Here is a 27,978-nt window from a genome sequence, read left to right on the forward strand (position 1 = left end):
ATAATGGGACTTTTCTATCCATATAGTATATTAAATAGAGGTTCCACTGTATATATCTGAACGTTATGGTAAGGTATCCTCTCACGGGTGATAGATGATAGTGATTAGATCATTGATAACGTGTGAGGTAGGGTGGTAGGTGAGTGTATAATAGGGGGAAACGCCACTTAACTAACACTAACCAGCTGGTAAATGATGATTGGCTATAATTGGTGATGGAATATTTAACACACACACACCAGTGCCACAAGTACTCTCTGAAACGTTTATTTTTTTTTTAATTTGGGCTGTTAGTATGTAATAATTCATGTTTAAAATTCAAATAATGGCCCAAAATTAAGCTTCTCATACAACATAGGTACAGACCGACACAGAAACTGCATCTACTGTACTGAATCTCTTTGGCTACTGACTTGACCAACTAGGAAACGCTTAAGAAGAACAAAGACAACTTATTTTGTTTAACTAGCTTATCAACTAAATACTGTACATCAACATTTAGAGCGAAAAATAACAACAATTATCAAGACATAAACCAGCCAGATGGTATATAAACATAAACCTAATGGTATTATATTTTACCACACTGGAGCTCCGAGATGGTGTAGTGTTGGAACCTGTGGAGAGGAAGTTGTTTAGTCTTCAAAAAAGTGATACACAAACAATAAATATATATGTGATAATAATAATAATAATAATAATAATGATGAAGAAGAAAGATAGAATTTAGAACTAACATTTATTATATATTTACAAAAAAAAATTAACATTGGCAACTAAAGTGATTTCTATTATTAACAACGACATTATGTTTAATTAAAGTGTAATATTAATTGTGTTCTGGTGATAGAGATGTAATGATTATGAGGTAATTGGCGTGACGGTGAGGTGGTCCTAACACGAGATGTCTGTATGTGTGTCAAGGAAGCTCTTTAATGATGGCCTACAACGATATACAGGCGTATACACAGACAGGCAGACAGACATAGACAGACAGACAGGCAGGCAGACATGCACTCACTGACAGAGAAGGTGACACACAGACACACTGACAGACAGGAACACGCACTGAGAGACAGGCAGACAGACGGACGGACGGACAAAAAGCTTGTTGGAATGATACACCATCAGAAATAGACAGGTAAATCCAGACAGACAGACAGACAGACATAGTAGTCTCACATCTATAGAAAGAATGTTCTGCACTGTATTGAGAAGTTTCATAATAAGTCTACTGCTTTATCAAAACGTCACTACCACCACAATCACTACTACCACCACAATCACTACTACCACCACCACCACCACCACTACTACTACCACCATCACCACCACAATCACTACTACCACCACCACCACTACCACCGCTACTACCACCATCACCACCACAATCACTACTACCACCACCACCACTACCACCGCTACTACCACCACAATCACTACTACCACCACCACCACCACTCCCATCACCACAATCACTACTACCACCACCACAATCACTACTACCACCACCACAATCACTACTACCACCACCACAATCACTACTACCACCATCACTAATCATCACTACCACCATCATATTATTGGCCTCGTGTTCTTAACATCAAAGGCCGGCCTCGAGAGTTAAGTCATAATAGCTACCAATTAATCAGCTAGCATATCGTTAATAGCTAAGGCTGTTGCGCTGTGTAGTATGTCGCTTCCGTCCGTCCGTCCGTCCGTCAGTCCGTAAAGGTCACCCCCATACAGTGAACAGTTGTGATTTATTTTAAAACCTTAACCTTTGACCTGCGTTCTCGTCAAGATCAGCAAGGTCATGGTAGATATAGGATGGTATACAGGTATTGGTACGAAGGTGAGTCAAGGTGTTCTACCCTCATTAGTGATTAATTATTACTCTTACCTGTCGGAAACACCTGATACAGTTTTCATGGTCACTTGCATTGATTACCTGAGGTGTTTCATGGGTATAGCTCTTCCTTATTAAACCTATACATCTGTTACCAGGTATACCAGGACCTAAACTACTACCTACATCTACTACAACTACCTACACCTACCACCACTACTTACACCTGGTCCTAAACTTCATACACACCTGAAACTACACACCTGAAACCACTTAGTATCACCATCACTCAATACCCACTGGAGCACCACCCTTCAACCTGCTACCAGCTTATTTATTACCACGCACACACACACACACACACACACACACACACACACACACACACACACACACGTTCGTCTATAATTCATCACCTGTCAGGGAGGAGAGGACAGGTGATGGTTTGGTTGCATGTTAATCTGATGCAACCTAGAAAATATTTATGTATATAATCTAGAGATTTGTTGCATGTTGCAGAGCCGATGAAGGTGTTATTGCATACAGTATTGCAGAGCCGGTGCAACGCGGGGTCCCGTATTTAGGTGTGTAAATAAAGTGGTTGGTTAGAGATTAGTTCAATAATATTCACCGATAATGTTAATTTATTCTTAAAAGGTTGTTGGTGGGGGTGGGGGAGGAAGACGACATTAACCACACAGACGAGGAGGTTAGGTTAGGTTAGGTTAGGTTAGGTTAGGTTAGGTTAAATTTACATACGTGAGTGATGGTGAATGACATATAAGTAACTCAAGTTGATATTCATATAAAAAAAAATGTCAATAAGCTAAGTTGGTTGGATACCTGTTGAGCTGACGAGACGGACTGGTCGATTTCACGTCCAGAATTATTGATATATTTACTCAGTGATACTATTGGGAAATGTCAATGTCTGGCGTCGTTGTTGGAAGGTTCTGGTGAGGGAGGAGAAGGGGAAGGGAAGGGGAGGACGAGGGGAGGGAGAAAGAAGAGGAGGAGAGAAAGAGAAGGAAGAGGAGGTGGAAAGGGGGGAGGAGGTGGAAAAGGAAGAGTGACGGTAGGAAGGAAAAGCGGGAGATGGAGGGAGAGTAGAAGGAGAGGCAAGAAGAAGAGAAGGAGGAAGAAGAGGTAATGGATCGATACACTATACAACCTAACCTAACCTAACCTAACCTGAGGCTCTTTTGTTTTATAATGGTCAAGATGGTGGCGAGGAGACTACCATTATGATTGACTACACCACAACCACACTACCAGGAGACTACCATTATGATTGACTACACCACAACCACACTACCAGGAGACTACCATTATGATTGACTACACCACAACCACACTACCAGGAGACTACCATTATGATTGACTACACCACAACCACACTACCAGGAGACTACCATTATGATTGACTACACCACAACCACACTACCAGGAGACTACCATTATGATTGACTACACCACAACCACACTACCAGGAGACTACAATTATGATTGACTACACCACAACCACACTACCAGGAGACTACCATTATGATTGACTACACCACAACCACACTACCAGGAGACTACCATTATGATTGACTACACCACAACCACACTACCAGGAGACTACAATTATGATTGACTACACCACAACCACACCAACAGAGACTACCATTATGATTGATCACACCACGACTACAATTACCAGGAGACTGCCATTGAGAGATTGACTTGGCAACACACCACACTAACAGGAGACTACCATTATGATTGACTACACCACAAACTAATAATTACCAGGAGATCACCACAGTGATTGGACTACACCACAACCACTAACAGGAGACTACCATTATGATTGACTACACCACAACCACACTACCAGGAGACTGGCTCATTATGATTGACTACACCACAACCACACTACCAGGAGACTACCATTATGATTGACTACACCACAACCACACTACCAGGAGACTACCATTATGATTGACTACACCACAACAATAAAAAGTACCGACTCAGGGCTACCAGGCAGACAGACGCGGGTATTGAACTCTTTGTCGTGTTACGTAAACATCATTATTAATCCCACTGCTACTTGACATCAGAGAAGGTGACGTCAGAATAAATGACGTAACAATAGACGACTTACTGTCAGATGAAAAAAAAAAAGACAGAAGTTTCTTAGATAATACGATATTTTTTTTTCCCTCCAGATTTTGTTTGGTATGTTGAGGAAAAAAGTTTAATTATGAGATTGTGACCACCCCACGACACACACACACTCACACATATACATACATACATACACACACACACACACACACACACACACACACACACATACACATATATACATACATACACATACATTAAATATAGTAAAAAATAAGACGAGAGAGAGAGAGAGAGAGAGAGAGAGAGAGAGAGAGAGAGAGAGTCGATACATTATTGGTTTGAGATAAAAGTCAGGGTCAAGCTTATGAACCCGTATATAAATAATACAACCTGGAACCTTTAGACTCTCCCTCACCCTACCCCTTACTACACTCTCCCTCATCTCTCCCTCACCTCTTTCTATCCCTCACTTCTCTCTCACTCATCTCTCCCTCATCTCATCTCTCCCTCATCTCATCTCTCCCTCACCTCTTTCTCTCCCTCACTCATCTCTCCCTCACCTCTTTCTCTCCCTCACCTCTTTCTCTCCCTCACTTCTCTCTCCCTCATCTCTCCCTCACTCATCTCACTCACCTCTCCAGTACTCACTCTTTTAATCACCTCACTCACTCACATCATCTGAGACAGCGACATACAAACAATATAAGCAGACAATACAGGTATACAAACAAGGGTAAACAGCAAGTCAGCTCAATCAGGGACAACCCAAACAATGTCACCAGATGTCTATAAACAACCATACATATTATATATAAATTAAGGTGATACGAACTCAGGTATACCAAACACAGGTGCTAATTAAAGGTGTAAGTATTAGTATGTAGGTGTTCTGGAGGCAGCGTCAGTAGGTGAATGTCTGTCGGGCAAAGGAACAAGTTGGTCAATAAAGATTTGATGTGGAGAGTAATGTTGATTGTGTAGGGGGGTAGGGGGTAGGGCAGGAGGGGGGTGGGGGAGGGGTAGTGGCAGGAGGTGGGGGGAAGGGGTATTAAGCAGGAGGGAGTGGGGGAGGGTATTGGCAGGAGGGGAGGGGAGGGGTATTGGCAGGAGTGAGTGGGGGAAGAGGGGTATTGGCAGGAGGGAGTGGGGGAGGGGTATGGCAGGGAGGGAGGGGAGGGGTATTGGCAGGAGGGAGTGGGGGGAGGGGATGGCAGGAGGGAGGGGGAGGCATGGCAGGAGGGAGTGGGAGGGGGGAGGGGTGGGGAGGGGAGGGGTGTACTGGTGTATATATTTGGACGATCAATGACCCACTTCATAACTCTAGGACACTAAGGAGAGGTGTGAGAGGGGTGAGGGTGTGAGAGGGAGAGAAGCGAGAGGGGTGTGAGAGGGAGAAAATAAGACAAAGTATAGAATGTTAAAGCTGTATGAGGACTGATTAACAGGTAGAGACAGGTAGGTAGCTGGACACACACACACACACACACACACACACACAGTCATCCGGTTGTGTCAGGGAAGGCCAGTGACTAGTTACAGTAAAGGAGATTTTTTATTATGTGGACGACTTTTTACTTTATATTGGATTTCTGTTTTTTTTTTCATGTTTTTTTTTACTGTTTGTGTTTTTGTGTTTTTTTTTGTTTTTTGTTTTTTGTTTATGTTTTTGTTTTTTTTCCGTTTTTTTTTCGTTTTCGCGTGAGTCATTTTTATGTGCATTCAGAAAAGAAAACAAAACACATCAACTTAAAACACACAAAAGGTTCAAACAAACACTCAAAGTTAACACACAGTAACAGAGTAAACAAGGAATGACGTCACAGAAGGTCAACAGCGCGAGTAAGAGCAGGTAAATAATTAACCTTGCCTACCTGGACTATCCATCACACCTGAGTTTAATTAACCTCTAGGGATAATATAAACTCTATTACTGCCACTAACAATTGTCAGGGTACATTTTAACCCTTACCTAACCCCGAGCTGTATGACAGTTTGGGGTCAAGTATACTGGCAGAGCTCTGATATCTCCCTTGGCGGGCGTAATGATGGAGCTTATTTTTATATACCCTCGCCCCCCCCACAGCCCCCTCACAGCCCCCCCCCTCACAGCCCCCCCTCACAGCCCCCCCTCACAGCCCCCTCACAGCCCCCTCCCATACAGCCCCCCCCCCACAGCCCCCCACAGCCCCCCCACATAGCCCCCTCCCTCACCCGGCCATAACCACACAAAAGGAATATTATTATTGAGACGAATTTCATGAAGTTTACAGGTATTTCACCTTTTGATTAAACACCCAAACGCTACCTGGGGCTGGGTCGGAGTTAGCTTAGGTTAGGTTAGGTAAACTAAGATAAGATTAGGTACAGCTAAATTAGAATTGGTTAGGTTAGGTTTGGTAAGATTAGGGTTAGGTTAGGTTAGGTTAGGTTAGGTTAGGTTAGGTTAGGTTAGGTTAGGTTAGGTTAGGTTAGGTTAGGTTAGGTTAGGTTAGGTTAGGTTTGGTTAGGTTAGGTTAGGTTAGGTTTGGTTTGGTAAGATTAGGATTAGGATATTTAATCACCAGGTAAAATAAGCAGAGGTTCATAATCTTGATGTGATCCAAAGTGATTAATGAGACTTAAGAGTCAATAATACCTTACTTCAATATAACCCCATTATAAGACTATTAATAACACCTGAACCTAATTTTTATCTTACCTGGTCAACATACGTCATTAGTGTTAATTATACCTGACCTAAATACACAATTTACCTTTACCTATATATATACTCACACCTATTAATCATATATGAGTTTAATTAATTACTTCTTAATATAGGTGTTTTATATATAATAAATCTAGGTAATGGTTTAAATTATTACAGGTGTGATAATTATACAGAGAGGATGGGTTAGGTTTGGTTAGGTTAGGTTAGGTTAGGCTAGGCTAGGTTAGATTAGGTTAGGTTAAGTTAGGTTTTGGTTAGGTTAGGTTTGGTTAGGTTAGATTAGGTTAGGTTAAGTTAGCTTTTGGTTAGGTTAGGTTTGGCTAGGTTAGGTTAGGTTAGGTTTTGGTTAGGTTAGGTTAGCTTAGTCGCGGTTACTTTACTCTCGGGAAGAAATTTAACAGGTAAATTAACGTGTCGGTATAATTGATCGACTCGGTGTTGGATAAAGGTTTCATTGATGTTCCTGTTGACATTTTCACAACACACTCTTAAGGCTGTACTGTTCACGTATCGATTATGGTAAAGTTGGTGACCTGAAGCCCCCCAACAGGTGTGTCAATTGATATTAATAGGTGTTCAGGTCAGGAGGTTCAAAGAGGTTCACGATATTGTTTTATGGTACCAGGTGTGTGTGTGTGTGTGTGTGTGTGTGTGTGTGTGTGTGTGTGTATGTGTGAATTTTGGCTGTGAAGACTGGTGAACAGCCAACACAGCATAGAACACACAGGTAACACAACACACAGTAACACAACACACAAGTAACACAACACACAAGTAACACAACACACAGGTAAACACAACACACAGGTAACACAACACACAGGTAACACAACACAAGTAACACAACACACAGGTAACACAACACACAGTAACACAACACACAGGTAACACAACACACAGGTAACACAACACACAAGTAACACAACACACAGTAACACAACACACAGGTAACACAACACACAGGTAACACAACACACAGGTAACACAACACACAGGTAACACAACACACAGGTAACAACACACAAGTAACACAACACACATAACACAACACACAAGTAACACACACAGGTAACACAACACACAGGTAAACACAACACACAAGTAACACAACACAAATGTAACACACAACACACAGGTAACACAACACACAGGTAACACAACACACAGGTAACACAACACACAGGTAATACAACACACAGGTAACACAACACACAAGTAACACAACACAAATGTAACACAACACACAGGTAACACAACACAGGTAACACAACACACAGTAACACACAACACACAGGTAACACACAACATACAGGTAACACAACACACAAGTAACACAACACAAATGTAACACAACACACAGGTAACACAACACACAAGTAACACAACACACAGGTAACACAACACACAGGTAACACAACACACAGTAACACAACACACAGTGAACACAACACACAAGTAACACAACACACAGGTAACCAACACACAAGTAACACAACACAGTAACACAACACACAGGTAACACAACACACAGGTAAACACAACACACAGGTAACACAACACACAGGTAACACAACACAGGTAAATACAACACACAAGTAACACAACACACAGGTAACACAACACACAGGTAACACAAACACACAAGTAACACAAACACAAATGTAACACAAACACACAGTAACACAACACACAGTAACACAAACACACAGGTAAATACAACACACAGGTAACACAACAACACACAGGTAACACAAACACACAGGTAAACACAACACAAAATGTAACACACACACAGGTAACACAACACAGGTAACACAACATACAGTAACACAACACACAAGTAACACAACACAAATGTAACACAACACACAGGTAACACAACACAAGTAACACAACACACAGGTAACACAACACACAGGTAACACACAACACACAGGTAACACAACACACAGGTAACACAACACACAAGTAACACAACACACAGGTAACACAACACACGGCACAACACACACAACACAGTAACACAACACACACAGGTAACACAACACACAGGTAACAACACACAGGTAACACAACACACAGGTAACACAACACACAAGTAAACACAAACACACAGGTAACACAACACACAGGTAACACAACACAAGGAAAAACACAACACACAGGTAACACAACACACAGGTAACAACACACACAGTAACACAACACACAGGTAACACAACACACAGGTAACACACAACACACAGGTAACACAACACACAGGTAACACAACACACAGGTAACACAACACACAGGTAACACAACACACAAGTAACACAACACACAGGTAACAACACACAAGTAACACAACAAACACACAAGGTAACACAACACACAGGTAACACAACACACAAGTAACACAACACACAGGTAACACAACACACAGGTAACACACAACACACAAGTAACACAACACAAATGTAACACAACACACAGGTAACACACAAACACACAGGTAACACAACACACAGGTAACACAACACACAAGTAACACAACACACAGGTAACACAACACAGGTAACACAACACACAGGTAACACAACCCACAGTAACACAACACACAGGTAACACAACACACAGGTAACACAACACACAAGTAACACAACCCACAGGTAACACAACACACACAAGTAACACAACACACAGGTAACACAACACACAGGTAACACAAACCTTAAGTAACACAACTCCTACAGGTAACACAACACATAGGAAAATAACAGGTAACACAACACACACAGGTAGACTCATACACTACCAAGAGGAATAACTCACACGCCGCAGTCACCATTATCTTGACAGTCTTAAATGGAGGGATAGTCTATTGTGTTGGTGTGTGTGTTGGTGTGTGTGTGTGTGTGTGTGTGTGTGTGTGTGTGTGTGTGTGTGTGTGTGTGTGTGTGTGTTTTACTCCTTCCTAGCTACACCAGTCTGAGAGAGCACGAGTCAGGAGGAATTCCCCCAACACCAGGACCACAGTGCCATCTCACCGTCCTTCTTAATCACTCCTCCTACACCTTCTCCTCCTCCTACCCCTCCTTCTCCCACACTCCCTCCTCCTACCCTCCTCCTCCCCTCTCCACTCCCCGCTTAAACCGAGTCTATTCATGTTTAGTGTCAATGATCGATCGTAGAGAGCTCATACAACTTGTTCTGCATCAGTGTGTGAGTAACCCTCCCAATCGCTTCCTCAGACTGGCTAATCATGACAGGGATTTTTTTAATTTGGGCACTGGGAAAAACTAATCATTTTTAAAGGCCTACCTACCTTACCTACCTTAACCCACCCACCCCATGACAAGGTTTCCAAAGTTTATCATTGAAGATTCATTTCATATTATATCCTTCAGTGATTCCTCGACAGCTTATAATGGTTAAAATAATAAATAATTTCTCTGACCCACACCCGAGCCTGGAAGGGGAAGGGGAGATCGGTCACACGTCACACCCTCGCCTCACGTGCAGTATAATGCTATGTTAAAAAGTATGTCCACATTATATTGACCGTGTATGGAGGACGTGTTTGTGCAATATGTCCAGTGAGTGAATGTGTTGGTGGCGCGTTCGGATATAATGATGATAATGATAATAACAACAATAACAACAATAACAACAATAACAATAACAACAATAACAACAATAACAATAAATACAATAACAACAATAACAACAACAACAATAACAACAAAACAACAATAATAACAACAATAACAACAACAACAACAAAAACACGGTTCAAACATTAGATATGAATAAAAACTGACTTGGTTAAGGAACAGTAAAACGTAGAGTTAAAAATAAAATATAGTAAAGTTAACTAAAACAGTCAAGTGAAGATAAACATAACGAGACGACAAGAAGCGTTAAGTCAAGTCAAAAGTGAATAATGAATGAGACCAAAAGTGTATACTGACAATGATGAATGATTCCCCCCCCCTCTAGATATCATTATACATTATTCGTGTATATCGTTATGTTATCACTATGTATAATTAAAGTTATATATATAGCATTACATTGTTAGTATAGCCTGCTTGTATGTATACATTTGTGTCATCATTCATAACTTATACATATACTGTAATTATAACACACACACACACACACACACACACACACACACACACACACATCTACCTACCTAGAGATCAACCTGTAGACATATCTTACACCCCTGTCCTTCTGCATTACCTGGACATACTGAGGACATACACACCTGTTGGCTAAGAACCTTGTTAAGTGTGTCAGTAGCTCAGGTAAGAACGGCATAACTAGGTCAGGTAGAAGTCGTAACAAGCTGCCACTCTGTCCCACACACGCCAGGAATGCAGTACCGTGTCTGGCGTGAGGGGAGGTGAGTGTGTTTGTGGAGAGGTGAGTGAGTGAGTGAGGAGTGAGTGAGTGAGAGAGTGGAGGGTGTGTGTGTGTGTGTGTGTGTGTGTGTGTGTGTGTGTGTGTGTGTGTGTGTGTGTGTGTGTGTGTGTGTGTGAGAACCTCGTTTGCCTGAATTAAATTGTTCCATCAATATAAAACAAACTACTATTTTTAATCCCAGTATAAGATTTGTGTGTTATTTTGGAGTCTTGTTTATACTGTGAATAAAACGATCGATTTTTTTTGTTTGGTCTATTCAAAACAATAATATGTCACGTCAGCTGATGCGGTGACCTTGACCTATGAACTTGTGACGTCAGAGGTTGTTATGGTGGATGAAAGATGATGAGCTGTATACATCACATTGTCTATATACATGATAAACTGTATACATGCATTGTCTATATACATGCTGAACCAATTATAACCCTAATTATTTTACCGCCAGACTTATGACGTAACCAAATCAGGCTAAATTATCTTTCTTATTTCCTTCTTATTTCTGTGTGTCGTGACGGTGGCAGACAAACATTGATCTTTGAGGGGCGGAACACGGGGACGGGTCAGGGGCGGGGCAAGGGGTCGGGTTGGGTCAGGGTGAGTGATCATCATCATTCTTGCTTATGATAATATACTGTGATGTTGATGGTCAGGTGTGTGTGTGTGTGTGTGTGTGTGTGTGTGTGTGTGTGTGTGTGTGTGTGTGTGTGTGTGTGTGTGTGTGTGTCCTGTTCTCTATACCTCTTCGCTTGTCAAAGATTTTCTTACAAAATATTTTCACTAAAGTTTAGACATCGAAAACTTTACCTTCAGCACCACTACTTGTATGTCTCGTCTGTCGGGGTCGTGTACTGTATGTCTCGTCTGGTCATGGGTCGTGTACTGTATGCTCTCGTTGGTCATGGGTCGTACTGTATGTCTCTCGTCTGGTCATGGGTCGTGTACTGTATGTCTCTCGTCTGGTCGTGGGTCGTGTACTGTATGTCTCTCGTCTGGTCGTGGGTCGTGTACTGTGTGTCTCTCGTCTGGTCGTGGGTCGTGTACTGTATGTCTCGTCTGGTCGGGTCGTGTACTGTATGTCTCGTCTGGTCATGGTCGTGTACTGTATGTCTCGTCTGGTCGTGGGTCGTGTACTGTATGTCTCTCGTCTGGTCGGGTCGTGTACTGTATGTCTCTCGTCTGGTCATGGGTCGTGTACGGTGTCTCTCGTCTGGTCATGGTCGTGTACTGTATGTCTCTCGTCTGGTCATGGGTCGTGTACTGTATGTCTCTCGTCTGGTCATGGGTCGTGTACTGTATGTCTCGTCTGGTCGTGGGTCGTGTACTGTATGTCTCTCGTCTGGTCGTGGGTCGTGTACTGTATGTCTCTCGTCTGGTCATGGGTCGTGTACTGTGCCGCGTCCATAAGTGATGGGGTTATGATAATCAATGTTCTCCCATTACATACTAAGATACACGATACGGCGGAGTGGCCTCAGTACATGACGTGTGACTGTGGTGACTGTCATGATGGTGTGTATGGTGTGTGATTGTGACGTCAACATGACAGTCACCACCGTAATAATATGAAGTAACGCGTCACAACTCAGGAAGCGGCTGGTACTATACGGTAACTCCCTCGTCACAACCATCATCACCGTATCATATAATCACCGTAATATAATAATTCCTCCTAGCAATTTAAATTCTAAGTTTCGTCTATTTTTACCATGTGTGTGAAGCATTAGTTCTTGTCCTCAGAGCCTTTAGTTGTAACTCAGGGTTCTCGTGATGGTCTGCACTTAATCCTGCGTTTTGGGGGGTAATCCTGACGCTTCGTACCGACTGATATCAACGGATGGGTGTCTGAATGGTCAATAACCCTCGTGTGACCTTCCTGTGGTGACCATAAGAATGAATACCTTACATGTTATGGTGTGGTGGCCGCCTGTATGACGGGAAGGTGCCAATGATGATGGGAGCTGAATTTTCAACATTGCAATGACTATAACCCTGCAATTGCATACAGCTACGTGTATTAGTTTCTTTTATTTTGTTCACACACACACACACACACACACACACACACACACACACACACACACACACACACACACACACACACACACATGCACACGCAAAGATTACAGTCCTTCATTTCACTGAGAGGTGTTCACTGACCTCGACTCGACATTTCTTCACAATGTCGACATGCTGTACTGACGTAACCCGCTTGTACACCGCTCCATACACCCTCTCCCTCCCCCATTATTCATGACATGGGGAATGGGTGGGGGGGGTGGTATACAGTCCCCTTCACTAGTGCGTTTACAGGTGCTCGTCATATAAATATTCCACAAATCATTACATTGAGATATTTGTTTTAATATTGTTTTACTTTGATTCCATAGTATTGTTTACTATTGCGAGTTTCCTTCTGTCGAATGTAAACAAACACAAGGCTGCCACACTGCACAAAACCTGACGAGCCCCTGTAAACTCACTAGTGAAGGGGACTCACTGTACATTGTTCACGGTGTAAATTGTTAGTACCATTACCACCCCTTAAGTTCCCCTCAATCTACTTCATCTAGTCTATTTGTTTCTACCATTCTACTTACATCTACCTAAATCTATCTACTTATATGTATCAAACCATTTTTTTTCCTACTCGTATCTACCTCAATTCACCTTAAATACCCGAGTTTATCTTCATTTACCTGTGTCTTTATCTACCTGGGTATCTAATCTCACCTGAGTATACTATGCTTGATTGGTTGCACAGTATGTATGTCTGTATGTATGTATGTATGTATGTTTTAATTAATCACGTCACGTATACCCCTGACTACCAGTCGTATGTGCGTGCGTGTTATCATTGGCTTTCTTGCGAATCATATTTCTCATTGCTTATTATTTTTTAGTATTTTATTTTTTTTATATCTATCCATCTGTTTATCTATTTATGTCTATTTTTAAATATATATCCATCTATCCGCTATAGATAGATATAGATAGATAGATGTTCATGTATACGAAGGTTAGGTTAGGAATTGATGGTGAAATATTTGATAATTTATTGCAGTGGTGTGTTTTCCCCTATAGCGAGTCTCTACACAGTATATAATAACTTTAATAACCAATAAGTGAGGAACTGGTTAGACTGGCCATTAGACCTTAAAAGGGGAACAAGATATCACCAAAACTAAGCAGTCGTATTTGGCACACTGTTATTATGACCATTATTATTTACTTCAGATCATCCAAACAAGATAACACCAATATGGTCTTTCGTGTTAGCTGGAAAGATTATACCTAACTGACCTGCCGTGTGCCTGTTGTGTCTTATAATCCTCTTCGTGACCTCACATGACTGCAACATTTGTCAGGCTTTGTGTGTGTGTGTGTGTGTGTGTGTGGTGGACAGGCGAGGCCAAATTCACGCCCACAGCTCACCAAGGCTTAAGTTAATCTCGATGGTTCAGCTGTATGTCCTTTTCTCATATAAATATTATTTTTTCATGGGTTATTTTTATATCTATGATGATTGAGTTGGTTTGGAGTTAACACAAGATGTTTTCCTGTGTCTTCTTGCTCCTTGGTATGGCGGGTAAGTCATAAACAATAGTTATACGTTAAATTGGATTTCATCAAGCATGCATTCAGAGAAAACGCTATTACCAGTGTTTTAATGGAGAACTATTAAATATGTATCTATGACACGTAGGTTTATATATACAAATTATTCAGTAAAATCGTCATACAAGATTACATTTATTCAGCATGTACATAGAGTGTATATGCTGAATATGCAACGAATAATTATGGCTACACTATTTATCTAAAGCAATATACACTCAATATACAGTATACATTGTCTTTAAGCATATAATATTGTAAAACATTTATTAATTCGTTCGTTGTATTAGGAGTAAATTCGGGTAAATAATATCAAGACTTAATTACATTTTACAGCCCACTAACAAAAATTTATTGACTTAATGAGTGTGTTGTCCAAGAGTGTGGTGACTATTCTTTCTCCCATTCGTGTTATGGTGTTTGCTGGAGCGTATTTGCTTGTTGACAACTGAAAACTCAAATAAAATAGCCTCGCTGAACTTTACATTTAATCTCCAAATTACAAAGGAAATAACATGCTTTGATATTTAACACATAAAATAGACTTAGTTTTTTAAGTTTGACATTGAAGTATATTGGGGACAGACACAGAGAGATTTCCTATTATTTATTACACTCCGGATTTAGTTTATATGTTATGAACTGTATATTGATATGTGATTAAACTAAGCGCTTTAATTCACTGATTACTTTCCTTCGATTTTTACCTGTCACCAAAATGAGATATTAATTATAGTGTCACCCTAATGAGTTATTAACCCACATTTTGTCACCCTAACGAGATTCTCACCCTTGTGTCACCCTAATGAGATTAACTCACCCTTATGTCAACCAAAATGAGGTATAAAGTCACCCGTATCACCCAAACGAGATATTAACTCATCCAGTGTCATCCAAATGCGAAATTAACCCACCTTGAGTCACCCGATTAAGTCACCCAGAGTCACCCCCCAAAAATAAACACCACACTCAGTTCCTTGGTCTTGTTCAACACGTCTGTACATCACGTCACCAGCAAGGAGTCATGAAGTATCTCTAATGAGTATTGCCTCGTCCTTGGAACACTGGGGAATGAGTCATAGGTGTAGCATGTCCCTGTGAATCAATACCTGGCCAGGAATGTGTGTGCCCCCCCCTCCCCTCCCCTCCCGCCAGCACACTTCCTCTTACCAAAATATGAGAGTATTGTCGTTGCAACATATACGCACCTAAACGTCACAACCACTAAACTGTAAATACTTAAGTAACTTGTCCTTTCACTAAGATATATATACTGTATATACTCAGTTACATTATATATGGTACACAATTTGATAGTTACCCTTACACAACTTGTCTGTAATAATTTAAGATATAGCTATTTAAAGTTTTCTACTAACAGTAATATGTTGGAAGTGAATACCATTACCGATAATTGATGTAGGTATAACAACGAAGGTATAACAGGGACAACTATATCGGTAATTATTGTAGGTGTGCAGGGACTCTCTCTCTCTCTCTCTCTCTCTCTCTCTCTCTCTCTCTCAGAATAATTTAGTACAATAATTATTACGTCATTAACCCACGTATACACCTAACTCTCAACAGTTTTATAGAGACAGCTCAGGACATATTAAATATTGGGTAATATAATGTACATATAAATTCTCCTGACTGATGCAGAAGCTGTATAACAACTCGGCCTCAGAGTAACAGGTGCAGTAATAACACACACCTGTTCAAGCAACACCTTAAACCACAGGCAATTTGTGGTTGTATTTTGTTGATATTTTTGTTTCATAATTTATATCTTTAAAGTTTCTAAACGTATATACATTTTTTTTACATTTACAATAATTACAACTATTATTTTGGTGAGAAACAGGGTGAGGGAGACAGTACAGTAGGCAGGGTGAGGGAGACAGTACAGTAGGGAGGGTGAGGGAGACAGTACAGTAGGCAGGGTGAGGGAGACAGTACAGTAGGGAGGGTGAGGGAGACAGTACAGTAGGCAGGGTGAGGAGACAGTACAGTAGGCAGGTGAGGGGAGACAGTACAGTAGGGCAGGGTGAGGGGAGGGAAGGGCAGGCAGGGGTGAGGGAGACAGGCTGGGTAGGGGAGGGGTGAGGGAGACAGTACAGTAGGGAGGGTGGAGGGAGACAGCATGAAAGAGGGCAGGGGTGAGGGGAGACAGTGCACAGTAGGGGCAGGGTGAGGGAGACAGGCACAGTAGGGAGGAAGGAGGGAGACAGCACAGTAGGCAGGGTGAGGGAGACAGTACAGTAGGGAGGGGTGAGGGAGACAGTACAGTAGGCAGGGCAGAGGGAGACAGCACAGGCAGGGTGAGGGAGACAGCACAGGGCAGGGTGAGGGAGACAGTACAGTAGGCAGGGTGGAGGAGACAGTACAGCAGGCAGGGGTGAGGGAGACAGTACAGTAGGCAGGGGTGAGAGGGAGACAGCACAGTAGGGCAGGGTGGAGGGAGACAGCACAGTAGGCAGGGTGAGGGAGACAGCACAGTAGGCAGGGTGAGGGAGACAGCACAGCAGGCAGTGTGAGGGGAGACAAAAGAAGTTGGCAGGGCAGGAGGGAGAGAGACAGTAGGCAGGGTGAGGGAGACAGGCAGGGCAGGGGTGAGGGGAGACAGGCATGGAGGGCAGGGCAGAGGGAGACAGTACAGTAGGGCAGGGTGAGGGAGACAGGACAGGTGGGCAGGGTGAGGGAGACAGTGAGCAGTAGGTGGTGAGGGAGACAGCAGTAGGCAGGGGTGAGGGAGACAGTACAGCAGGCAGAGGAGGGAGACAGCACAGTAGGCAGGTGAGGGGAGACAGTACAGTAGGCAGGGGTGAGGGAGACAGCACAGTTGGTGAGGGTGAGGGGAGAGAGACAGTAGGCAGGGTGAGGGAGACAGTACAGTAGGCAGGGTGAGGGAGACAGTACAGTAGGGAGGGTGAGGGAGACAGTACAGTAGGCAGGGTGAGGGAGACAGTACAGTAGGCAGGGTGAGGGAGACAGTACAGTAGGGAGGGTGAGGGAGACAGTACAGTTGGCAGGGTGAGTGAGGCTACCTGGGCTCGGGAAGTAGGGTAGGTTAGGTCATGTTACATTACGCGATATTATGTTAGATTAGGTTAGGCTACGTTAGATTGTGTTAATTTAGGTATTATTAAGGTAGGTTAAAATTAAGGTAGGTAAACTTAGGTTGAAATAAGTTAGAGAGGCTAATCTTCAGGTGATACGTTATATTTTGCACTGATATAAACAAAATTGCTCTTCTGGTTATCCCAAGACTAATGTAGTGTGTGTGTTAAAATGTTATAAAAATATCACACGACTGTCGCGAACAACGAGGAGAACCCGTACAGATCATAGGCCTTCCTCACCTATGCATGACCACCCACAGTATTAAATTTAGGTAAAATCATGAAAATATATTAACGAGATAAACTTCAATACCTGTCGACACTCCTATAACGCGTGTGATCTGTTTTCTTAATTAATATCATGTCCAGGTAGTTGAGGTGTGATAATATTTATTGTTATTAATACATAACACCTGGGGATATTTTTTTGTATTTGATTTTCATTGATATTTTTATTATAATTTCCCCAACTTTACATTCTCCGTTCACATCAGTTTGGTTATAATCTAGTCTGTTGGTTGAGAGAGTGCCAGTGACACTCCTTAACGTGGCACTCGGCGGCCATTACTTGATAAACGACTCTGATTCTTATACCCAACATAATTATATAACTTTTCTAACCTCTCCTATAGCTCAAGGTGTAAATGTATACCTCTTTAGTTCACACGCAGGAGATACTTCTACTTAGTGTTACGTACAAAGTATTTCTTGGGTACTGTGATTATGTGAAATAATTGTCAATAAGCGCGACTCGCGACATTTCATTCCTAATATCTGAGAAAAAAAACCCAATACGGATCTTTCTGTAGTTACTTACCTTATATCATGATGACCTCAACATAGCGCTCGAAGATGTTATCAACAAAATATATTGCTGATTAGAACATCACAGTAAGCGTTACACAAGGGTACAGTGCCACCTGCTATAGTCTGATCTGTTGTGATGGTCCAGTACATCGACCATCACACCGCGCGCTTCCCCGGGCAACCACTGTCAACATTCCGACTCCCACAGTTCTCAACTACTATATATTATCTAGATTTTTGTGACAAATTAATTAACGAAATATAATCTCATATACTCATAGGTAAAATATACATTTATCTTCTTATTGTTGTTTATTTAAATGAAAAATGTAAAATAATTAACAAAATAAAATTATACTTACTGTTGACGCATGACAGGTAACCTAGTAATCCCTTGCGTGACGTGACTGGTCAAAGTATCGATATAAAACAGTTGCCGTTATATTTGCGTCATACACACCTTGAGTAAATTTAACAGTTTGTATATCACACTGTATAAAATATGTGTTTTGACCTGATGAAATTAATCTTACGTTCCATAGTAAACTTTACCGACAAAGTCCATCCTAAGAAAATATTGTCATGTGATTATGGTCATGCGCAGCGAGGTATACAGAATGCTGAGTGAGGCAAGTTGTATCAAAGATTCTAATACTGTACTATAGTATTAAGGCCTTGGTCAAACCCTTAAGGTGCTTCGATTCCTGAATCCATTGGTTCGCTTTACCGAACTTATGTATCTATTTACCGACTGGATGGCAGAAAGAACATAACATCATAAACGATTGGCCGTCATCTGTCGTCTCATTTATTATCTAAAATTACATCTAGCCATCGGTACCTAAATTAAATTGATAATTATTAACAAAAAATATTCATGAGATTCGAAGCTTCTGTCAATGACCCTGCTGTTACGACACTGAACTAGTTCATAACCAAACAAGCGTGGTTTTAACATCTTCAAGGTCCATACGAGAAATGTAGTTAAAGTATATGCAATTTCTGTTTTTCTTTAAATATAACAGGTAAAGGGGGACAATGAACCTGGGGTCGGATACTCGAAAGTATTTACAATATTATATCGCCCAGTTAACTCTATTAGTCGCTCCTCGAGGGTGTCCGCCCTCTCTGTAGCTCTCCCAGCGATGACTCCCATACTGGCTTCCAATTAAAGCTGGGTACAGTTCAGAGTCTGTCTAATGACCTTTAAGACGCTAATATTTGGTGAGCCTGAGGATTTGGCCAACCTACTAATTCCACTGACTACATATTCTGAAATGATTTTGAATAGTAGTGATGATCCTTCACGCCTTGGGGAGCGTTGAACAGTTCAGGGGAATGTTTCCTTTACTGCCCCCGATCCGTTTCCTCTACGGCACCCAGATAATTGAAAGCGTTCAACATATACTCACATAGTCTTGAATACTTCAGTTATCTGCTGGCGTATACATCTTGATGGAACGTAAACAGGTTTTTGAATAATTCAGTGTTGTTCTCTTAACATTCAATAACTTAAGTCTAACACGAACTATGACGTCATCTTCGTTTTCTCTGATTTGTCTTGGAGGGACGTGCTCTCGGATGACTCACTAAAACAGGCTGTTTTGTGGACAAAGGAACGTAATATGAATGAGTGTGGGTGTTAATAGAATATAGGTATTACTGTGACCATGCCACTGATAGGATAGTGTTGTTATTGTCTGTGCAGCCGCCCCCAGGAGTTGTTAACTGTGTTGGGATTGGTCGCCAGACCGTGAGGTAGTCTATGTCGTCCACTGTGATGTCATTGATTCGTATTTCGTGGCCAAGATGTTGTGGGGTACGAGTTGTTTTGTTCCCTCTCAGGATATGGAGAAAGGAAACTCACAATGTGCTCTCTGTATACATGTTGTATTGGATGTACAATGCAGCTTGGTGCTGGGAAGTGGCAGCGTGGTTACAAGCGTGATGTAGAGAGAGCTGGTTGGTGAGGATGCTCAGAGGAGGACAGCGGGAGCGAGGGCCGCCAGGCAGCGGCGGAGGAGGTGGTGGAGCTGGCTGCGGCTGTAGCTAGAAGAGGTCAGGTCTTAAATAGCGGAGGCTTAGTAGTTGACCTCCGTCATGTAAGGCGGCGCTGGTTGACCTAGACCACGAGGCATACAGTACACTGGGGAATTCGCGGGGTCGGCTACTCAGCGACAAACAGCGTTTGTAGGGGAGAAATCCACTACAATGTGACCACCATGACATGAAACTTTCTTTTTGAGTATGCGGTTCAGGTACATTCAGGAGCCAGTGCATGCCCAGTACTTGCCAACAGTGTGTAACATAGACGTGACCGATCGCCCAAGCGGTTAACGAACCGATTAATGATGAGAAGGATAAAAGAAAAAAAAGTAAAAAGCTAAAAGTACGTTTCAATTTATAGCTCGGTATGTACGTCACTCTGAGTTACCAAATAGCCATAATGCAAGGTCTTTTTTAAGGTACATTTTGTTCACTTCATTTATTTGCTTTTCAATAGACAAGAAACTGTCTTATATAAAATTATTCATTTATACTTTTAAGTGGAAGAGTGTCGAGGAACGGAAAAATGATAAATATTAGAATAGTTGGAAGCGGATTAGTAAGTTTGGTGGCCGACAGATGGGAGCAGCGGCGTCCAGCGTCCTCCATTACCTTGTGAAGTGAGTGTTGTTACCTGTCATTCAGTGGTGGGCAGCCGGGGGTGGCAGGTGTGCGGCTTGTTTTCTTGTTCTGTGATAACTGTATTACCCAAGTAAACCATCATGGATACTGGGGTACGAAATAGGAAGAACAAATCTTCACCCAAAGCAGATAAAAATGGGAAAAACAAGATACAAGAAATAACAGCATCTGTGATTAACAATCAAGATAGTCTTAAGGAAAGCATTGAAAAGCTGAAGCACCTGACTGAACCCATTAACAGGGATTCGGTAAGTACTGTTAGTGTGTATATCTTCGTGTGTGTTACCAGGTTCCTCCTAAACACCTGCGCAGGGAGGAGATGGACCAGGTTTTCACCGTAACCTACATAACACACGGGTCGAGCCGGCGGTAGGCTGCCCGAACCGGACCTCTTTAAAACGAACCGGAGTGTTCAGGTGTTTTAAATCTGCATTAATTATATTGGTCTTATGTTAGAAGAAAATGTATCGTTATAATATTTCCCTGATATTTTAATTTCAAACTCGTGTCATGTAGAACTTGGTATCCGTGTGGTGTAGAGGTGTTGGCAGGAGTGGGGGCGGGGTATTGGTAGTTTTAACAGGAACTGCTAACAACCGCCCAAACTACTATTTAAATAATATTAAAATAAGATATTTCAAGTAGCGCTGTATATGGGGAAATGTGATTATGCTTACCTGGATTCCTTAAACTATTTCTGATGGCAAAATGGTTAATACGCATTGTCACTTAATAGAAGAAAAACAACGAACAAATAGATTTATTGTGAGTTGGGTTAAACTTGTGTGTACCAGTGTGTCGTGGACCGTGTAGGCTACGTGTTGAACCACTGTAAACATGTATGGTGATTTTACTTCATAAATGTCTGGCTTGTGGACCTATTAAGCCTTGAGGCAGGTGTGTGTGTGGTTGTGGTCAGGTGGGCCAGTGATGGTTGTATGTTGTGTGGATTGTTATTACCAGAGTTGTTTGGAGACCACACCTGGATTACGCAGTTCAGTTCTGGTCACCGTATTACAGAATGGATATAGAATCATTGGAAAGAATTCAGAGGAGAATGACAAGACTAATCCCGGGCATTAGGAACCTTGAGTATAGAGACAGGTTAAAGCATCTTAATTTGCACTCCCTCGAGAGACGTAGAGCGAGGGGCGACCTGATTGAGGTGTATAAATGGAAGTCAGGGTTAAACAAAGGGGACATTACAAAGGTACTCAAACTATCCAACCAGGAGCGAACTCGTAACAATGGTTTTAAGTTCGACAAATTTAGATTTAGGCGTGAAATAGGTAAACACTGGTTTGGAAACAGAGTAGTGGATGAATGGAACAAGTTACCAAATATCATCATTAACTCGAATACGCTGAATAGCTTCAAACATAGGTTGGATGCTCATATGAGCAATAGGGGTTGGGTGTAAACGGGACTGCCCAGTATGGGCCAATAGGCCCGCTGCAGTTTCCTCCATTCTTATGTTCTATGAGTAGACCAGCCCTTTACTTGGCCTATATTACGGGTAAATGTGAAGTTTAGGGCTAACACCAGAAGCAGTTTGTTGATTTTCTTTATATTTGGTATATTTATTGTTTTGGTGATTTTAAGTGTATTAAAAGGAACGACTTTCTAGTATAATTTTAAGTATTTTTTTTAATTACGCTTATCCCGCTTCACAATTTTCCTCCCGGCGCCATTGTTGTTGTTTACCTCGCTGAATCCCTCTTCAAGAGACGTTTCCTATAAATGATGGTGAACGCTTCCACGAATTCCTCCTCGCCGTTGCTGATGTACTGTATATCAACCTCAATATTAAGGTAAGTTGTTTAACTCATAAATTAACACGATAATGCGTAGAACCTACTGTAATAGAACCTGACCTGACATACCCAACGTATGGATATGTTAGGTCAGGTTCTATTACGTTATATGTATTGTAGTTTCCATTTGTTTATTAGCGTGTAGAAAAATGTCAACGATTTCTACAAACTACTGGTGTTCTCTCTAAACTACACCTTTACTGGCTGTAGGCAACGGGACACTTCATTAAAACGTCCCACCCTGGAAAGTTGTCTTACCAAGTTCTTTGGCTTAATATGATCTGCTGAACTTGTTTTTAAACTGCTTAACGGGCTTTACTCCTGGCTTTAGTGCCCAATAGCGTCTATCTTTATCTTGGGTAAGTAATACAATCTAGGGCTGACGTGGCAGAATATATTTGGGTGTTTTAGTTTCGGTGATCCGGAGAGTCGGGTAGGTTACAATAAGTTTGGTTAGGTTAGTTTGGATATTTAATTGTCGGGATGACCGGAACTAACATTTTTACCTGTGTTATTAATTGTGGTATTTCACAGCCTTTCCCAGCTTCCCGAGCCCAGGCTAATAGCTTCATGTCAACTGATTCGTGTATTTGACCCCACCCATCTACCTACCTCATCATTTTGTTGTAGCAGAGGCAGATGCTGAAACTTTTTTCATGTAAATACTACTTTTAGATTAATTCCCTGTATCGACTAGCGAGGTTAAGAAGCAAGAACTTGAACCCCCCTCCACCTTCCCCTCGTAAGTGAGGAGAGGACTCGGGAACTTATAACAAATCTATTGTGAAGTTAGTATGATACTATTAAATGAAGGTTCCTCACTCCATCATGACCACGTACGCACATCTTCAGACAACTTTTGTGGAGAAATAATGCTGAGTAGCCTGGTTTCCCTGCCTGACTGCCTACTGAGGAGTGTCGCCAGCCCCACGAGAAAGCCTTGCAACAGAGCTTTCACAACAGCTAGTCCTACATGTGGGATACCGGTAGTTGCAGCCGCCCATGACGAGTCCTTGAGCGCTATAATTTGAGAAATATTCTGACTTTGCAGTTTGTATCTCCTAAATCTCTGCTTGTGCATGGCAGTCGCTGCTCACCATATAGCCGTGAAAAGTTACATAATACATAATTTTACAGAGTATGATTTTGAAAGTGAAACATGACAAATCTACTGTATTATGTGATGATTAAATAACGCTTCTTTTACCCACACGCTAGGCTGTTGGTAGGATTTGGTCCGGTGTGGGTGTGGGTTTTGGGACGGTTTAGGTGAGGTGAGGTAGGCTACGGGTACTGTAGGTGTGGCAATTTGGCCCGGGGCACCACCACGTCAGCTGAGTATGGTGGTGATTGCCTCGACCCTTCCTGCCACGTTATTTACCCATCTTCTTCCTGCCACGTTAGCCTCCCTTCTTTCCTCTGCCACGTTAGCTTCCCTTTCTTCCTCTGTCACGTTAGCTTCCCTTCCTCCTTCCCTGCCACGTTAGCTTCCCTTCCTCCTTCCCTGCCACGTTATTTACCCTCCCTTCTTCCCTACCACATTAGCCTCTCCCACTCTCCTCGCTCCCCCACACACTTCTGGCCAATGCTGCAGATATTGCGTGGCTGAAATAAACTAATGTACCTACACAAATAACCATTATCTAGTGTGTACATTCATCTACGAAGGCGAGTCAGCTGACCATTATATTACCTACCTCTCCATTCACCACCTATCTGGGGGTAAACATATCCTCAGTGGGGGAGATGTTGATGATCATTTTTTCTCGACTATTCTTCATAGGAGATAATTGAGTTCATGTGACCTTAAAGAGTAGAAGAGAATGGAGTGTTTTAGGAGTAGGTTGCATGATTTTCCGCCTAAGTGAAGGGGATGACCAAGACAGTATATACTAGACAGGAACACATAGTCGACGTGAGTTTTAACAGTAGTTCTAAACATTGTGGAATGAGTAATAAAGGAGAACCAGAGAGAGGGGGTGCACTGTACCAGTTGACCTATGAAGTTTTATCCGTTGACATCATTGTTCATTAGGTTGATGATTATTAACAAACATAAGAAAATAAGGAGTCTGCAATAGGCCGGTTGCCCTGTGCATGGCAGCTTCTGTCAAGAGTTACTACCACTCTATCATCCATGAATCTATCCAGTCTCCTTTTGAAACTTTCCAGAGTTCCAGCACTTACTACAAAGTTGCTAAGCTTGTTCCACTCGTCCACCACCCTATTTGTGAACCAGTTCCTTCCTATCTCCCTCCTAAACCTAAACTTATCCAACTTAAATCCGTTGCTCCGAGTCCTATCCTGCTCGGATATTATAAGAACTTTATCTCTATCCCCTTTATTAATTCCTTTCACCCACTTAAATACTTGTATCATATCTCCCCGCACTCTTCGTCTTTCTAGGGAATGCAAGTTTAGTTTCTTTAACCTATCCTGATATGGAAGGTTTCTAAGTCCCGGAATCATTTTCGTCATTCTTCGCTGCACCGACTCTAGTGAATTGATATCCATTCTATAATAGGGGCACCAGAACTGAACCGCATAATCGAGGTGCGGCCTGACTAGCGCTAGATATAGTTGCAATAAGACCTCTGCACTCTTATTACTTACCCTTCTAGATATAAAACCCAATACTTTTTTGCCTTATTTCGAACATTAACGCACTGTTTTCTAGGCCGTAGGTCCGGGCTTACAAGTACCCCTAGGTCTCTTTCACAAGTCGACTTCTCTAGGTTGATGTTGTTATGGCTGTATACATTGACAGTATTTGTTCTTCCAATATTAAGTACGCTGCACTTGCTGGTGTTGAATTTCATTTGCCATTTTTCAGACCACCCCTGCAGTTTATTTAGATCCTCCTGTAATGCATTTGCATTCTGCCCTGAATTAATCTGCCGCCCTATTTTGGTGTCATCCGCAAGCTTGCTTATGTCACTGCTGATCCCAGTATCTAGATCGTTTATGTAGATTATGAACAAGAGTGGGCCTAGTACTGACCCCTGGGGAACCCCATTGGTTACACGGCCCCACTCAGATTTAACACTATCTACGCTGACCCTCTGCGTTCTATCGGTGAGCCATGATTTTATCCAATTATTGGTGTCAGTGTCTTGGTGAGCGGTGGAGAGACTTCGAGTTCATCTGTATTCAAGAACTTAAGATGGGGACGGTGAGAGAGAGGGGGGTTATGACATATCCTGCTGTTGCAATAAGAACTATATAATGTTGATAGCTGTGTAGTAAGTTCATTGTTTTTTGTTTAATAGAAGATCCGGAAATAGCTTACAACTGACCTCTCCATGAAGCTGTTATATCTGGGATGAATTCATTGAGGTTTTCAGATTTTGGCCAATAGAATCCTTGATTGATTTATGATAAGTCGGGCGAAACTAATGTATTTGTTTGTTAGTAGAGGTTAATATATCGGTAATAGGTTTATCAACTGAACAAGACGGTGCTAACAAACTATTACCTCTCACTAATTACATTGAAAGGGGAATAGATCTCTGGTGTACACAAGTTGACGTGAGTTTAATTTTGCTTAATAAATTAACATCCGTGTAATAGATTAAACACTTTTTAATTCAACCAAAAAAAAATGATTCTAGAGTTTGCTTGTGTCATCCGAGGCGGCCATCTTGAATGGTTAAGCGAAAGATAAGGAAGATGTGAAAGATAAAAGACGGGGAAAAAAAACTTGATTTTATTGCTATGAGGGGCCAGACGAGCTCCTTCCTCAGTTGCTTGACCGGACGCTCATAACCGGACAGACTTGTAGTAATCGGATAGGCTCTCGATACTAGTGAAGGGAGCGGAGGGGTCGTCACCACTGTATGTTAAACCTGTTCTCCCTTCGTCATTGCTCGTATAAAACCACGTAGAAACCTCGACTCATGGGCCGGTATTGATTATTTTTCCTTTGGTATTAGGTCACATGAGGAGGAGGATGAATTTTACGTGTGGCATCATAATAAGACTTTTACTTCATATTTTAGATTGAGAAAGTGATGGTCAGGAATAACCCGACGTCCCTATTGCTCTCTACCCTCTCCTCCTACCCCTCTCATCCCTCTTCCTCCCCTCTCCCTCCCCACTCGAATTGTAAGTGTCTCCTCTTCCTGAACGTGACTTGGGGAGAGGTTTGTGTCGTGGGGAATCAAGCCGTAGGTCGAGATAAATGTGTTAAGTACGTCTCGCATCTTGCAATAAAGTGACGAACATTATTTATCAGTCATGGTGCGTCGTCTTCGGTCTAGCAGGAAAATCTGTTACACTGCGTCCCTCCGCCAACCTGTGTCTTGAGTTTTTGTGACTCCTACGCTCTTAAGACTTTGGTGAAAGGAGGAGAGGACTGTGTGTGTGTGTGTGTGTGTGTTCCGCGTCACCACAGCCCATATCAAGTGTTATGAGGTCGTATTACACAGACACACACACACACACATTAGTATTTGTGAGGTGAGGGCATCAGACATCACCTCTCAGCAGTTCGGATAGTTTTGTCTCTTTGTTACTCTGTTGTTACGGCCTGTCCTAGTCCGGTGTTGGTACAAGAGGAAACCAGAGTACCCAGAGAAAACCCTCTCTCACACACACTTGTCCCGGGGTGGGGATTGAACCCAGGATACAATGAAAGAGATACTCTCGACACACCTTACGACCTTAAAGTGTTTTGTGATTTACGTAGATTTAGATACATATCTTTAAGTTCAGGGGTTACATCAACGAGGTACATTGTCTTGATAGCGGAAATACAGTGAGGTTAATGATGTGGCCGAGATGCAGTTGTTAGTAAGAGGAAGGTGTACCGTTAGTGTGTACCAGTCGCCGCCCCGCCCC

At 42.1% G+C, this 27,978-nt stretch overlaps 2 protein-coding genes across 4 annotated transcripts in view; one reads left to right on the forward strand and one right to left on the reverse strand.

Annotated features, from left to right (window-relative positions):
• Positions 1-18,808, reverse strand: part of LOC121866448 (serine/threonine-protein kinase Nek7-like) — a 37,041-nt gene extending 18,233 nt beyond the window's left edge. Inside the window, exons 1-2 of one of the 2 annotated variants that reach the window (XM_042366119.1) lie at positions 18,648-18,808; positions 583-617 (exon numbers count right to left, since the gene is read on the reverse strand). The gene's annotated coding sequence lies outside the window, so the exon portion shown is untranslated. The remainder of the gene's footprint in view (positions 1-582; positions 618-18,647) is intronic. The other variant, XM_042366120.1, reaches the window with a different exon arrangement.
• A 2,496-nt stretch (positions 18,809-21,304) lies between these two features.
• The window catches only part of LOC121866449 (protein O-mannosyltransferase 1-like), a 32,310-nt gene continuing 25,636 nt past the window's right edge, over positions 21,305-27,978 (forward strand). For both annotated transcript variants that reach the window (XM_042366122.1, XM_042366123.1), the window contains exon 1: positions 21,305-21,573. In XM_042366122.1, coding sequence (XP_042222056.1) covers positions 21,406-21,573 — 168 coding nt within the window. In that variant the 5' untranslated portion in view covers positions 21,305-21,405. The remainder of the gene's footprint in view (positions 21,574-27,978) is intronic.

Source organism: Homarus americanus, unplaced genomic scaffold (assembly GCF_018991925.1).
Source record: "Homarus americanus isolate GMGI-L3 unplaced genomic scaffold, GMGI_Hamer_2.0 scaffold16430, whole genome shotgun sequence".
Taxonomy (NCBI): Eukaryota; Metazoa; Arthropoda; class Malacostraca; order Decapoda; family Nephropidae; genus Homarus; species Homarus americanus.